General features: G+C 44.9%; 1 protein-coding gene across 1 annotated transcript; it reads left to right on the top strand.

The window, feature by feature from the left end:
• The first annotated feature begins 1,373 nt into the window (after positions 1-1,373).
• On the top strand, positions 1,374-6,871 carry tmem178a (transmembrane protein 178a). Its single transcript, XM_026323921.1, has 4 exons — positions 1,374-1,952; positions 3,875-3,988; positions 5,504-5,641; positions 6,285-6,871. Exons 1-4 carry the CDS (start codon positions 1,427-1,429, stop codon positions 6,524-6,526), a joined length of 1,020 nt encoding a protein of 339 aa, XP_026179706.1. The 5' UTR covers positions 1,374-1,426; the 3' UTR covers positions 6,527-6,871.
• The last annotated feature ends 5,894 nt before the right edge of the window (positions 6,872-12,765 follow it).

The following is a 12,765-nucleotide window of genomic DNA, read 5'->3' as shown; positions in this document are numbered from 1 at the left end:
ATTGACTTCATTTAATATTTGGCTGACTTGAACTGGACGTTTTACCATTTTATATTAAAGAATTCACATCACATTTTGATTATTGTGATAAAGGCAGCTGTCAGATGTCTGACTGTGAGTTGTGACCCTGAATGTCTCAAACAAACTGAGTAGTTTAGGTCAGTCGGGAAATCTAACGACTCGCCCTTCAACTCCACTGAATTTTATATTTCTACTGGATTCTCTACTGAATTTAGATTGATCCACTTAAAAAAAAGTCAGAGTATTCACAGTATGCCCAAATTGACCCACAGGTGCAACCTGTGTCCACCCACTTCATTTTAGTGTAAAAACAGAACTTCTCGGAACGTGAACGTGTAGCTGGGGGGCGTGTTTCTACTATTCTGACTGTTTCTGACACAATCCGGGGGAGACCAGGTGTATTATAAACTGCTCCGGTTCACTGAGACTAACTCCACCCAGTTTGCCCAGTTTTCCTGCGGTTCTATGTCAGAAATGCACCAACTCTGCAGAGTCTCTCGCGCAGAAATCACCGGAACACGCGCCGGTTCTGCCGCGCGGACACGTCAGGTCGGACGGTTTGTTTACAGAAACAGGGGCCGTGTGTTTCCTTCTGTTTGTAAACGATGATTCCGTTATTTCTGTCGGTGACAGCTGAGGTGAGAGAGCAGCGGTCACACCCAGCGCAGGGAGGAGACGCAAGTCACCCGCAGTGACGTCACACAGCACGTCCGGCCTGATTTCAGAATAAGAGATGTAACGTGTCGGGTGAAACCGTACCATTTCCAGCAAAACGTGAAACATGAGTTTATTTGTTGGTACAGCAGCGCTTTCACTAGAACACACGTCATCATTAATAGCTACTAAAATATATTGGCACAGGTGTAAAAATCCACGTTTACCTGTGGAGTCTGTTTATTTCTCTGGCGCTAAAGGTGAGATACACGTCACTGTCTCTTTCCATTTCAGGACATAGTCAAGGCTTCCAAGGCCGGAGACAGGCTGAACTGTGAAACTAGTTCGAGTCCGGTCTTTAGCAGGAGTAACACGTGATCTGTTCGTCACGGGTTCATTGTATGAGGTGGTTCACGACACAAATGAAATGAATCACTGGTCTAATTTTGGTGTTTTGGAGATTTTTAAATTTAGGCTCAAAATAAAGGAGGGATTCAGTCATATGTGATTCATCACGTGACATGATTGTAGATATGAAATCAGTCAAACTGATCGGCCCCTTCGTTTGATTCCCAAAGCCCTGCATGTAGTAACGTGTTTTATTTTGAAGGATTGCTCGTAGATTTCCGGTGCTGCTGCGTCGTACCTGCGTGCACCTTGACGCAGCTCTGACGGTCCGTCAGTCGGCATGACAACGAGCTCTCGAGGGCAAACGGGGAACGGTTGACGGGTGCGAGGATGGCCGCAGAAGATGCCCAGTAACGGTAACAGCGGCGGGATCCGAGCGAACGGCAGCGCCGGGACCTGCTCCGGGAGCGGGAGCGGCTCGGTCCATGTCCCGGCCATGGAGAGAGCCCGTCCGGTCACGGTGACTGTGTCCGCCGTGAGCCTCGCGCTCAGCGTGCTGTCCCTGCTGCTGCTGGTCACCGCCATCTCCACCGACCACTGGTACGAGACCGACACCCGCAGGCACAAGGAGAACTGCGACCGACACGGATCCGACTCCAACGACCAGAAGAACCGGGAGATGCCCATCTACCACCTGCCGCTGGTAGACACCGGCAGCGGCGGGGCTCGGCAGCGGGACGTGGCGCTGATGAAGCCCGTGCATGTGGGCAGCAGGGAGGAAGAGCTGCTGGAGAACTGGCGGGCCATCCTGGGGATGGGGATCCTGGAGACCGAGTGCGGCAGGCCGCTGTTCTCCACGCACTCCGGCCTCTGGAGGAAGTGCTACTTCAAGGGCCTGGACCCAGACATCGACAAGCTCATCGACCGGGGTCAGACCGCTCGGATATTTTCTTTATTCGCACGCACGCACGCACGCACGCACAGGTACACACACACACAGTATGCAGGTATCCTTAGTGTTGACAACGTTATGTAACTGGGCCCGGTTCTGCTGGAGGTTTCTCCCTCCAAGTGTGCTCAGAAGGGATTTGTTGGGTTTCTGTGCCTGGAGATGATTTTAGTGTAAACAAATATAATAGAATTAAATTGACTTGAATAATATTCTTTATATTCTTTATTCTTTATATCATGACACGCTGTGTCCTGTGTGCACCGCCTATAAAGACTACATGTAGATCAGATGGGCTGACATTTGTCTGTCTGCTCAGGTGTCCAGGTCAGGTACTATCCAAGGTGTGTATTCTCATACGCACACACACACACACACACACACACAGGTAAACAGGTTCGGTCTAAATATGTTAAACATTTGTTGGGTCTGATTTTTACTGTAGGTAAAACAGGTCTATCACTGTGGTTCTGTAATAATATGTGCTGTAGTATTTAGAGTACTGAGGAAACACCTGAAACCTCCATGTTGTGATCAGGTGAATTATGGGATATGGTGTCCACTACAAACAGGCCATGTACCACTTGCACGTGGCTTTAACCTGTTCGTCAGCCCAATGATGTAATAGGTGTTTTAAGGCGTTTTGGTGTGTAGCTGTGAATGCTGTACTACTGCACTGCACTTAATGTGGTTGTGAATGTGTTGGGTAAATTGTGCGACTGTGGCTATGTTTCATACTGCCCCTTGACCCTAGTCGGGAATAAGCGGGTATAGATGCTGGATGGTTTCATATTGGTTTCGAAATAGTCTTAGCAGGCTGGTATTAGATGTCAGACATACTTTAGGCTGGATTGGGTGATTTTAGGGGTGTTGGGCTGGTTTTCGACTGATTTCAGACTGACGTGGAAACACCCTGACCTGAGACCAGAACTCTGATCCTTATGTCTATAGAAACTGGTTGCAGGCTGGTTTCACACTTGGTTTGGAGTTTTATTCCCCTGAGACCAGCAGACAGACCTCTGAAATGACCAGTAGACCAGAGACAGAGACCTCTGACTCTCTTGGTCTGTGCAGAATTGAAAAGTCGTGGTTCATGGTGACGTCTGCAGTTTGAGTCTCTGCAGTCTCTGGCAGGCTGCCGACCTGAAAGCTGGAGGTCAGAGTGATGCTGAACAAAGAGGAGCTGGGCCCCGACAACACTCAGACCACACATCAGATTAGAGCGCTCCAAATCACATTGCGTGACATTATGTTACACATCCCTACCCTGCTTTAGACTGGACCCTTAGCACAGATCCGATTAGATCCATCGATTCCTGCGGGGAGGATCCGCATCTCCGACAACAACAACAAAGACAGACACCGCTGGCATTTCTGTGTGCAGTCTGTGGATTTTAATCATCTTTAGTTTTATAGTCAGGCAAGAGTTGTTCGTGATCTAGACCAGAGCAAATCTAATCCCCTATTTCAGGCTCAATATGAATCTCTGACATGTATGCACAGGGTGTTTACACAGGAGAGCTGGTGTTTTTGCAGCAGAACAGAGTGAACCTGCATACTTTCAGTAGCAAAGGTGCAGACCTCCTGATATTTTATCCAAAAACATTGGATCCTGCATTCCCCATAAGGCACCTGGGTAGTTTTTCATCAGAGTCTTCCTGCATGGTAACCTGACTGATGACATAACATCATCAGAGGACATCATACGCCTGTTGTCACAGACCTAGAGAAACCCCACAGGTTGGCTTCACTGGTCCTAGTTCATTTTCAGAGAACGTTCTGGACTTGAACTTTATGGGTCTGGCTTGTGTTGCTCAGGTGTGGCTGTAAGCAGGTGTCGTTCTGCAGCTTAGGTTCATCCGGTATACCTGTATGTCTAACTTGTGTGCTCTGTTTCTGCAGGTATCGCAGACCGCTGCACAGCTGTGAAGTATCACTTCTCACAGCCAATCAGACTGCGGAACATCCCTCTGAACCTGACTAGAACCATCCAGCAAGACGAGTGGCACCTGCTGCGTGAGTGCACACGTGCTGCTCTTTCTATGTCTGTGAGGACATAACGCACCCACACCAAAACATAGCGCTAAGCCTGCAGAACAAACATTAAAGTTCCAATCTGGACATGTTTAACATGTTTAAAGAATTTAAAATATATATATAATAGTGACATACTGGACACCGAGCTGTGATGTCGTAAATCCTGAAGGTACATTCAGGTTGTTCTGGGCCTGAGTATCTGAGCTGCAGCTGTAAAAAGCCACTGTCCACCACCTACTCAGCAGCAAACAGAAGACAGACAGTCAGAGACCAGCTGATGAACATAGTGGAGCATTTAGCAGCTAAAGAGCCAGAGATTTCCCTCAGGAGGTGGTGGAGACCAAACCCAGAGCTCAAACTGAGGGAACACTGGGCTGATACTCAGCAGGTTGGTCTGCAGCTACTGGAGAGGGACATAAATAGCTGTTTGTTCAACATATAAATATTATTTAATGCATTTTGATTGTTTGTGCTTTGGTTTTGCATTTTGTCCTGAGAGGCTGCCATAAATCTCAGCTGTAAACTGACCCGCTTCTTCGTTTCTTGTCAGACTGTCAGATGCTGTCGATCAGAAATCACACTGGACTCTAGACGTTTCATTTCAGGAGAGAATTCAGAGTTTTGGGGTAATAATTCATGTTGGTTCACCTGAAGGTGTGACCTTTGACCCCTCCCATTGTAGACTCTCAATGATTCAGACCGGCTGCTCAGTGAAACCTGTGCTGTGTCTACTCTTAGCCAGGGCAGAAAATCTTTCAATTTTCTCACTGAAATCAGGGAACAGAGTCCTCCGATCAAAAAACTGCTCTGACTTCAGGAGAAGCAGTGAGTGGGTGCGTTTATCCCTAAGTTCTGTCTTTCAGGCCACATAAATACTACTGCCATCCATGGAAAATAAATGCATTCTGTTGATGAAGCATCACAGCTAAATGTCAGCCAAAGATAAAACATTAAGAAGATGCAGTTTCTATTGCAGGGATTAAAACAGTTTTATGCCCGTGATTGATTTTAATAAGAAATGTAATTAAACAGCACACACACACTCGCAGACTGTGTTTGTGTGTCAGACTCTACTGTGTTTCTGTTATGGTTTGAAGGTGACCTGGTCTCACCTGCGTGCTCACAGTTTGTTCAACACACTCACCACATGAGCTTCATGCAGATTATTCATTAGATTATTGATTGTCTTTGTTCTGTTGAATCTACCTGAACATTATTAGTCCGACTGGCCATTTAGTCCCATGGTTTCTGGCGCTCAGCCCTCTTCCTCGCTGCTGCTTACCGGTTGCCATGGAAACGTGCCATGACAGGTTTATGTAACAGTACAGTGGGGCAGTGAGCCGGAGGTGGTCACCATGGTAACTCTGTGTTTCCTCATTTACCAGTTCCTTACAGTTTACTGTGTGTTACCAAGTGTATACATGTTTGACATGTTTGTGTGTGAGTGTGTGTGTATAATGTGTACATATCATGTGTGTTTGCATGTTGTTGTAGACCTGCGTCGGATCACGGCGGGCTTCCTGGGCATGGCAGCAGCTGTCCTGCTGTGTGGGAGCATCGTTGCATCCGTTGGCTTCTTCTGGGAAGAGAGTCTGACGCAGCATGTCTCTGGACTGCTGTTCCTCATGGCAGGTAACGCACCTGAGTGTGTCAGTGCTGGTCTCTCATGTGGGCCTGTGTTGCCCTCTGCTGGTCACATTCAGGGCCTACAACAACAGAGAAGGATCTGTTTGACAACCAATCAGAGAACAGAAGCAAGTAAACAGGAAGTCAGGATGAACATCAGAAATCTTCACTGTGCTCCTCAATCTTTTAATTGTTTGTTAATTTTTAACACCAATGCCAGGTTCTTGAAATACAAGAATAAAAACAGTCTGTAACTGTAGATGTGTCTACCCAAGACACATTGTCACATGAACTTCAGTGTTAGAACCTGTGGTTCACAGAATGAGGACTGTGGACATCAGAACATTTTGTGAAGTCCAGTATAAACAGGAAATGATTCACATGCCCAGTGACAGGTTCCTCTTGATCACACAGCATGTTTAAAGACAAGAGGTTTGACTGAGCTCAGTGTGTGGGACTTCTGATGTTTATCTGGTCTTATGTGTTTTCTCTGCCTCTGTAGCTGATCCCAGCATCTCATGAATGACTCAACATATTTAATCCTTTATCTACTTACCAGTAAAATTATTTCACATCTCATCCAAACCAACATCCTGTGCAGGTCTTTGATAAATAACAGGTCCTGATCAGATCTGTGATCTGTTCCCAGGGATCTTCTGCACCATCTCTCTGTGTACATACGCTGCCAGCGTGACCTACGACCTCTCCAGGAACCCTCCATTCATCTACGGCCTGCCGGCTGATGTGGATCATGGTTACGGCTGGTCCATCTGTTGCGCCTGGGCCAGTCTGGGACTGACCGTGGCCTCCGGCTGCCTTGGCACCACTTTCCCCTTCCTGAGCCGAGGCAGAGCTCTGAGATCCAAAACCGCCCGCGAGTCTTCAGTCTGAGCTGCCGGCTGTCAATCAACCTGTGGAGGAAGGCCATTTGGAGCTGGCTGCAGCCGAGTTATTTAACCTGGGTCCTACACTGACCACAGGAGGCGGAGCTACAGGAGTTCAACACCTGTTTCTACAACGTCTTCGGTCGTTCACACTTTTATTCTGAAGCAAAGTGTTTGTCACAGGCAATTGTCGCCCCCCGCTGACTGTTGCACACTGCTGTGGATGTTAATGAAGTCTATGAACACACACACACACACACACACAAACTATATGTATATACATACACACACATCTTATTTTAATTTATATGTATATATATATATATATATATATATATACACTCATGTACACACAGACACTTATACACATACATACACATGAATATGTACAAAACAACGCAGAAGTAAAAAAACTAAAAAAAAACAAAAGACGACATCCCATAAGGCCTGCCTATTAAAATGGGTTTTAGGAAGTGATTTTAAAGAAGACACTGGTTGTACAAGCCTTATTTCCTCAGGCTGGTACTTCCAAAGCCCAGGGGCCCTGATGGCAAAAGCTCGGTCAGCCTTAGAGTTTAACCTAGACTTTGGAACAGCCCAAAGGGAACCACCTGAGGATCTAAGGCTGCAGGGTGACTCATAACTGATCAACAAGTCTGTTATCTAATTTCAAGTATCTTAAAAGTGATCAATAGAATCTTAAAATCAATTCTGAAATGGATAGGTAACCAATGGAGGTTTGCCCCGAATAGGATGATGTGATGTTGTCCATTGAAGTCAGTAATTTCCTGTCTATCAACTGATCATTTAATTAACAGATGAAGAGTTACTGTAGAGTCGAACTCTACTGATCCTCCCATCTTATTGGTCCACTTGGTGCTGAACTGATGTCAGAAATATTAAACCAGATCCAGAGTCCAGAACTTTTCAAACCAGAATCTATTTTAAAATCAGTCTGGAGAGGAAACTTTACAGAAGATCAGGCCTTAAACCCAAACAGGACAAAAGCGTCACATGCTTTAGATTTATCTTTGTCACAGTCGGGAAACCAGAGCTTTGTTTCTGAATGAATCCTGTGGTCGACACAACACCAGAGATATAAGAAAAGAGGGCGGACTCACACGTGTACATTGTCTTTAGATTTTTGTGAGAAAACTCATTAACATAATGATCTCCAAGCTCATTGAGCTGAACAAGGTTCTAAGATGAACCCTAAAACCTGGTCTGAACCCTGAAACAGACCAGAAAACATGGTCTCGCAGTGCAGAAATATCTGCACAGTTATGGTAAAATTTAATCACAGCCAAAGAAAAATGTACACAGAGACACAAACACATGCTATAGAACCTGATGATCCAAACCTGCAGACTCAGATGAATCCAGTAAACATTCTTTGGCTTTTTATGCAGCAGAACATGAATACAGATAAGATTAGATGTGATTCTCAAATGCCCTGAGGTTTAAGGCCGAGCTGGAGTGAGTCTCTGACCAGAAATATCAACGCAACAGTCATAGAAACAGAAGTCACCAGACCCAAACTGGAGCTGCTGTCAGCACACGATGACATTAACATCAAGTAGCACGGATGATGCTGTACATGTAGGAACATACTGGACATTGAAAATGCTTTTCAGGCTGGTTCTCTCAGCATGCTCTGCTTTTTGATAGAAGCCTCACTGTGTCATTGTAACAGAAGTGTGTTTCTGATGGTAAATGACCACAGTCAAAAAGGTCTTCTGTACACAGACTGATCAGTGAAAGTACCTGCTGGAAAATAGTAGCGTTATTCCTACAAACATGATTATAGCAGGAGATCAGCCTTGTGGCCATTAAAGAATCAGAGAGTAGAAACATACATTATATCATTATCTCTCTGTAGTCACAGCAGTAGTCATGTACCAGTCACCCATTAAACACGGATTTATTTGTCAATGCAATCATGGACATATTTCTCCTCTGGTACAGATGGAGACACTGCTCAGTTCAGTCCTTTGCGTCTTCAGGCGTGTTACCAGGTATACCACCAGCAGCTCACACTGTGAGGTCCAGCTTTAACTCCTGCACCATCCAGACACTCACCTTCTGCTCACACTGGGATAGACCCTCTCTTTGTTTAGGAGATTGCAGAGATGTTAGTCACTTTTTAGAAGTAAGCAACATGGTAGAGGTTCTGCAGCTATCAAGCACTGGGTTGTTTTCAGTTGATGTGGTGCACGGTGAGCCTCTGAAAATAGTGTGTAATTTATTTTTTTATTCTTAATGTGTAAAAACCGAAGTATGTATGAAGGTTAGTATGTATGAGCATGTTCAGGCTGATATGGAAGGAGGAACCACCAGATACAGGCCCAGGAGCCCCATCAGTCACTACTAAGACTCATGCTGCTCTAGAGACACATAAGAACTACAAAGTGATAAAGCTGACTATAAAGAGACAATAAAACAGCTACAAGGAGAGTAAAAATGACCACAAAGACAACTTCAGAAAACTCACTGAGTATAATTGTTCTGTGTCTATCAGTCTGGGGTCTTACTCCTAAGCAGGAGGGATGCAGGGTGGCTTTTCACATTTTTCTCTGAGGTACAGTGTCTCATAATTTCTCCATGCCAATAAGAAGATATCCCAGTTTATCTGTCTCTGTTGGCAGCAGGTTTGGATCGCAGAGTTCGTCCACACATACTCAGATGTACATATAAAACCTAGTGTTTTTTCAACAGATGCCCTGAGAATATATGAAGCAGGTAATGCAGTGTTCTGTGGGAACTGTTTTTGTTTTAAATGCATTCAGCCATTGGCCTGCGAGCTGAGCCACAGACTAAATGAGGAACACAACTTATGTCTGGAGAACATATGGAACCTTCAATGAAACATCTCGACCAGACAAAACCAGAGTCCCGTTCCTCATCAAACAATGTCAACAGACACAGGACCTGATTCAGTGTTCGACTGGTCTGAGATCAGAGCCGTCCCCTGGATTATACCACTGGCAGGAGGATTAAAATGATCTCTGGCTTGTCTTCTTTTCTCACACAGGAAGTCGAGTGTGAAAGAGGTGTATAAACTGATGCATTATTTCACTGACTGCTGCTTGGTGCTTTAATATTTATTGAATTTAGGAGTGAACTCCTTCAATTGTCTTCAGCTCGGTCTTGGATACTGCAGCAGGCTGGCTGCCACATCTGTACCCTCTGATATTGTGTCACATATTTGAGATGTCCTCTGACCTTCTTGATTTATAGCCTCTTACACTATGGGCTGAGGTCACTGATTTAATGGGGCTTTCTTCACAAAGATTCAGGGTATGTCTGACTTTATGTTGAGCAGATAATTAGACATTGGGCTCGCCTGTTGAAACAGCTGCTCAGGTCCTTCTGATCTGCCCTTCTTAAACACTTTTATACCCCACCGTACCTTTCCTTACCCTGAGATGTTGCCCAGCCCTGCATAAAGCCTTCTAATATTCTCAAAACCCCACAAGATCCTCCCACATACCATATAATATACTGACCCAATTAAGCCTTCTAATATCTTCTAAAACTCCTTGATACTATGCCAGACCCATTAGATAACTCTTCTGTACTATTAAACTTTCCATTATCCCCAGATGTTTCCTACAGCTCCTGCTCTGCCTGAAACTCCTCTTGTACCATCTTATATCCCATCATACCCCTCTTACACCACAGCTGCCCTTGCACCCTTGCTGTTCTAATGAACCCTGTAATATCCACTCTAAAACAAACTGACTCTGCCCCGTGCCAGTCTTGTGCTCTCTGATACAGTCTAATAACCTGTCACCCACTTCCGGATGATCTTACAACCCTCCTGTACCCCTGACACCCCTTTGCTGAATGCTGAAAGTGTCTCCTCAGTCTTCTGTTAGCCTCCTGATGTTTAGCTGTAAATAAACATATAAACATTGTCAGGCTGAGTCTCCTCTTCTCAGGAACAAACTGCAGGGTTGATCAGATATGTTTTTTTTTTACGTGTCCCGTCCAGCTGTTTGGCATACAGTATTGAGGATGCCTTGTTGAGCCACTTCTTAGGAGTTGCTTTCCCAACAGGTGTTGAACCCCACTCCTGTTGAACAGATCATTTTTATTTTGATGATGCCAGCTACAGGACAGTTCGAGGATGTGAGGGGGACTGAAGGGACGGGTAGAGAAAGAGTAGATGGAGTGATAGACTGCAGTGATGCATGTACAGTACCAACAATATCAGTGCTTATACTATATCAGCAACACAATGTGAGACAAAGTCACTGATAATGCATTACGATTGTCAGTGATAACAATACATACAATATTATTATAGTAGTAATAATAATAACTAGAATGTTAATACAATTCACAATGTTAGCAATGATACACTGAGATGACAACTACCATAAAATATGTGTATGTGAATGTGTGGATGAGTATGAGTATATGAGCGTGTGTGTGTGTGTGTGTGTGTGTGTGCATGTTTGTTGTTGGCCTCCTGCACAGCAAGAGCAGGAGGCCACCACTCCACCACCTTAGCCCCAGCTGCATAGGTATGTACCCCAACGGCTGCCAACCAGTGCGTACCCCAACGGCCGCCACCCAGATCCACAATAGGCCCCTGACCCAGTCTCTGGGGATCCACCCAGTTCAGAGATGACCAGCCACCGAACCAGGGCCGACAGCACCCGAGAGAGAGGCTGCTGCCTTTCCCAGGCTGCCGACCCTCTACCTCCAGAGCAAGGGAAGAAGACAGGAGAGTGTTTGTGTTGAGCTGAAGGAGAAAGGCAGAGGGAATAGGGGTCACTAAAGACGCCCCTCCCAGGAGCCAGCTTCCTGACTGGTCCCAGGACTCATTCTCAGCCACCTGCCCCCCAACTCCATCCCAAGCAGCAGGGAACCAGGTTTACTCAGCCTAAGGTCCACAACGGGCCCACCCTGGAGCACCACCGTTGCCCCAGAGCCAGAGGCATCAGGACCTCAGAACCACAGAGCTCAAAGCAGCAAGGCTGCGAGCACTCACCCCAGCTATACCAAGGAATTGACCAGAGTGAATGGAATTCAGCCAATTGGTCTATTGATGAAGCTGACATTCTCAACAAACAAACATGGTCCAGAAGTAGATTTTTATATCGAATGATGTGTCTTTTTTGACTCTCAGTTTATGAGGATGATTTTCTTTGAGATGCCAAGAGCAGTGAAGAGCAAATAAAATACGCCTGCACCAGTACACATACCAATGTCAATTAAATCGCCTAATATGCAAAGTGAAGGGGAGGCATGGTTTGGGTGTCTTAACCAAGATGGTAGATCTTCACATACCCTGTGCCAAAACGTGTGGACAGGTGTACATAGCCACACAGCGTGTATGTAGGTGTCAGACCTGTGTAGTGCATTCTGTGGAGGATTCTGTACTGTATGAGCTGTAAATTTGGGTTTTAATCATTTTGAGTTTTAACATCAAAAAGATGCTTTTATATTCATATGTGGCTTTAATTTTTTATTTCACGATTTTGAAATGTGTCATTTCTGCCCTGAGGAACTGTAATCCTACAGGAATTTTAGTTTAACATCTGGGTCAATAAGCTCGTCAGCAGCTCAAAACAACTTTATTTTCAGTTCCTCACATGACAGTAGCTGTGCGTTGAGATCAACACCTCCTCTTTCAGCTGCAGATGTGTGAAATATAGTCAGTGTGATTTTATGGAAACTACTGTTAAAGAAGCTTCGATCATGATGATGAGAGACAGCAGAGTCGCTGTGTTTGTGCCATTTGGATCAATCCAAACTAAATCAGGGCCCATGCTTATCATCATCATCAGGTTTCAACTCTAATGAAAATTAAAGGGTGTTTACAAACGGTTTTCCTAAATTTAGTACTTCAGATTAGATCCGTTAGTCAGTTCTGTACATTTGAAGGTTTGATAAGGTGTTGCATCATTCAGTCACTTCTCAGGCTGCAAACAAGAACCAGAAGAAACTGGACGTTGATTTCATTTACAGTCACGTGTTGGTGTGGAGATAAATTCTCCTTATTGCGTTTGCCTTATGTGTGCTGTTTACAACAGCAGAATTTTGCTTCCATTTCAGAAAACCTCATGTTATTTCATCCCTCTTTACAAATGACTACAAATATAATAATAATTATATTATATATTATAATTTAATAATTATTTGTTCATTTTCACACAAATACAATGAACTTGAGAGTCGTTGTTTGGACCAATGGTCGCTGACGGGTCTTAAATCCGAACCAGGGTTAGCGACGTC

This window comes from Mastacembelus armatus, unplaced genomic scaffold (genome assembly GCF_900324485.2).
Source record: "Mastacembelus armatus unplaced genomic scaffold, fMasArm1.2, whole genome shotgun sequence".
In the NCBI taxonomy this organism is placed as follows: Eukaryota; Metazoa; Chordata; class Actinopteri; order Synbranchiformes; family Mastacembelidae; genus Mastacembelus; species Mastacembelus armatus.
This window is presented reverse-complemented; position numbering and strand designations above follow the sequence as displayed.